The following is a 3,160-nucleotide window of genomic DNA, read 5'->3' as shown; positions in this document are numbered from 1 at the left end:
GAGACGATTCTGAACAACAATTTTCTTTGCAAAAATGTCGGGTGATGCTTCGTTTTTGAATTATTAACGAAAAACTACGGACCAATCACAGCGCCCGAGTAGCGCGCGCTCAGCCAGGAGTGGCTGCCTCTCCCAAATGGCTGCCTCGAGCCAGCTACTCGCGGCTGAGCGCGCGATATTCGGACGCTTTGATTGGTCCATAGTTTTTCGTTAATAATTCAAAAACGAAGCATCATCCGACATTTTTGCAAAGGAAATTGTTATTCAGAATCGTCTCAGCTACCCTCGGTTTCCGGTTCTAACACATCGAAACGAAACGATTTAAATCGAAGCATCATCCGACATTTTTGCAAAGGAAATTCTTGTTCAGAATCGTCTCAGCTACCCTTGGTTTCCGGTTCTAACACTTATTCTGTAATACCCTGTATAAACCATTCTCAACCGACCTCCAAACATCCCGGCGTCTTAATTGTAAAGCACGGGCCTGCTAGGTAGCCTTACTGACGAGTCCGCTAGCAGGCCTAGTATGAAACACTCCCTTCACACACTTCTTATATGAAAACTTATCTTAAGAGGGCATCACAGAGGGCACTGTGAACGCACAAAAAGAAACATATTTTCAATCATTTTTTCCCCAGGAACTATTGCATAAAATTCAATGAATGTTTTTTCCCCTTAAAGGTATGATTAAGGAAAGTAAATAAAAAATTTTCTTTTTGGTAAAAAATATTTCGTCATTTATTTACAGAATAATATGCATGTCTGCAAAAAAAAAGTTATCCGTTGGCGCAGGTCATTTTGGCTCTCCTGGTAATCCGAAACAGAAAATCGAAAAAGTTTATTAAACTATGTCGTCACACCTATCGTCGGAATCTCCAAGTAGTTGATATTTTGATTTTTATTTACAATTTCACCTGATTTACGGTATAAAAAGTGCTTTTTTTTCTCTCTTTCACAAAAAACGCTGCCATTTTGTTTATTTTCAATGAAATAAATAAGTGGAGGTTCCGACGATAGGTGTGACGATATAGTTTAATAAACTTTTTCGATTTTCTGTTTCAGATTACCAGGAGAGCCAAAATCACCTGCGCCAACGGATAACTTTTCTTTTTGCACACATGCATATAATTCTGTAAATAAATGACGAAATATTTTTTACCAAAAAGAAAAGTTTTTATTTACTTTCCTTAATCATACCTTTAAGGGGAAAAAACATTCATTCAATTTTATGCAATAGTTCCTGGGAAAAAAATGATTGAAAATATGTTTCTTTTTGTGCGTTCACAGTGAAATGCCCCCTTAATAGAGTATAATGCTGCTTATAAAAATTTACCTTGTGTAAAAAAATATCGTCCTTGAAATGCAGTACACTTTGAACCATTCATCTTTTCCCTTTGCTATTTTTCTCTAAATGTACTAATAACGAAGTTATTACTTGTTACACTTGCTTGGCCTAGGCTGTATTAATACATGATGCTATTATTAATATTATAAACGTGTTTTTAATTTAATTTCAGAGTACATCCATTAACAGTGCAGCGTATAACTCAGTTTGGTACCTTTTAAAGCCAAACGACACTCGTGTTATATTGCTTCTAATGTTAAGGTCGCAAAAGCAATTAACAATCTCTGCTGGAAAATTTATAGATTTGTCTTTGGAAGGGTTTGCAAATGTAAGTTTCTACTTGTAGGGTGAATTTTGTGATAAATGAATCAATTAAATATGTATGCGTATATGTCGGCTGGATCTTTTTATTTGATCTCATATCGATGGTCATAAAAGAAATAAGAAATTTAAAAAATAATAGAAAAATATGAAAATTTACAAGTATGCACAGTGTTAAAATAGAGTATTAAAATAACTTTGTATACATCATAAGTTTTCAAGGAGTAAATAAATAATTAGACATAACGCTTGCGAAAGCTATTATACTTCAAATTCAACTTATATTTTTAATAATTTCTTTGAATAAAAACCTAAATAAAAAAGTTAAGAAGTACTAATATTCAATATACAATTATATTTCACTTCTTTCTATTATTATTACTCTAATGCTTAGAAATACATTTTAATTAGTTTGTAAAAAGTATCTTTCTTCTGTTTTATTTCTGTTTCGTTAAAAAATTTTAGATACTGAAAACTTCTGCGTCATATATGTTTGTACTATATGCAATGTACTGAGTGTACATAGGATACGAGTATATAGATATTGGAATATACCTAACTTGTAATGCATGCACGACGATTGTGTGATGTAAATCGATAAAAATACAAAATTTGATTTAACCAACTTGCAAATAATTAAATGTATAGTAATGACTCATCTTCAATTAATTTTTCTTATAATAAAATAATATACATTTCGGGGAAAGTATCTTTTCATTTCTTCGTTTAAGAGTGGATTAGGTTAGTGACATCACTGATTGGGAAGCCAGAGAATTATAGAGGGAGGTATGCAAGCGAAGTAATGTAAAATAAGAATGAAATGAATGTGATGAACAAACAAATGTAACACTGTGATATTAGGTATGTAGTCAAGTTATACCACTTCACTTGGAAGGTTAATACAAATAACAATTAGTGAAGTTTTTTTACTAATGAGCTTTGTGTATGGAATACATACTAATGACCATCAGGTTGAGACTTGAATATGTTCTCTTGAATATATTCTATGATTATTATAATGATATTGTTATTTCGTTCTGCATAAATGCGCATATCTTATGCTTATATATTGTATGCATTTATTATATTTGTTTATATTATAAATGCGTAAAAGCAACAATCTAATTATAAGTAACATCTGCCAAGATAATGACAATGGCATAGCAAAATGAAGATAATTTATCAGAATCGAATAGTAGGATATTTTAAATGCAACAGCCTAATAAATAAAATTCAATTACTCTCTTAAATACACTCGTATGTGTTCGTAAATAAATGTATGCTCGAAATGTGTTACTTCCTTGCTTTGCAATGGATGTAAATAAATAATGTAAGTCTCAACCTGATGGACATTACAATGTATCCATCTATATAAAAACAAATTTCGTCTATTACCATTCTTGTAGCAGATTAGAAGCGTACTGAGGTGAAGTTTGAATAAGGACATTTACTCGCCATGTTGATAATAGTCTCAACCTGATGGACATTACAAAG

At 31.9% G+C, this 3,160-nt stretch overlaps 1 protein-coding gene across 1 annotated transcript in view; it reads left to right on the top strand.

Annotated features, from left to right (window-relative positions):
* LOC128879345 (odorant receptor 82a-like) overlaps positions 1 to 2,270 on the top strand; it is a 7,738-nt gene extending 5,468 nt beyond the window's left edge. Inside the window, exons 5-6 of the mRNA XM_054128399.1 lie at positions 1,518 to 1,673; positions 2,132 to 2,270. Coding sequence (XP_053984374.1) covers positions 1,518 to 1,673; positions 2,132 to 2,182 — 207 coding nt within the window. The 3' untranslated portion in view covers positions 2,183 to 2,270. The remainder of the gene's footprint in view (positions 1 to 1,517; positions 1,674 to 2,131) is intronic.
* The last annotated feature ends 890 nt before the right edge of the window (positions 2,271 to 3,160 follow it).

This window comes from Hylaeus volcanicus, chromosome 7 (assembly GCF_026283585.1).
Source record: "Hylaeus volcanicus isolate JK05 chromosome 7, UHH_iyHylVolc1.0_haploid, whole genome shotgun sequence".
Lineage (NCBI taxonomy): Eukaryota > Metazoa > Arthropoda > Insecta > Hymenoptera > Colletidae > Hylaeus > Hylaeus volcanicus.
The sequence above is the reverse complement of the archived record's forward strand: the minus strand, read 5'-3'. Positions and strand labels throughout refer to the sequence as shown.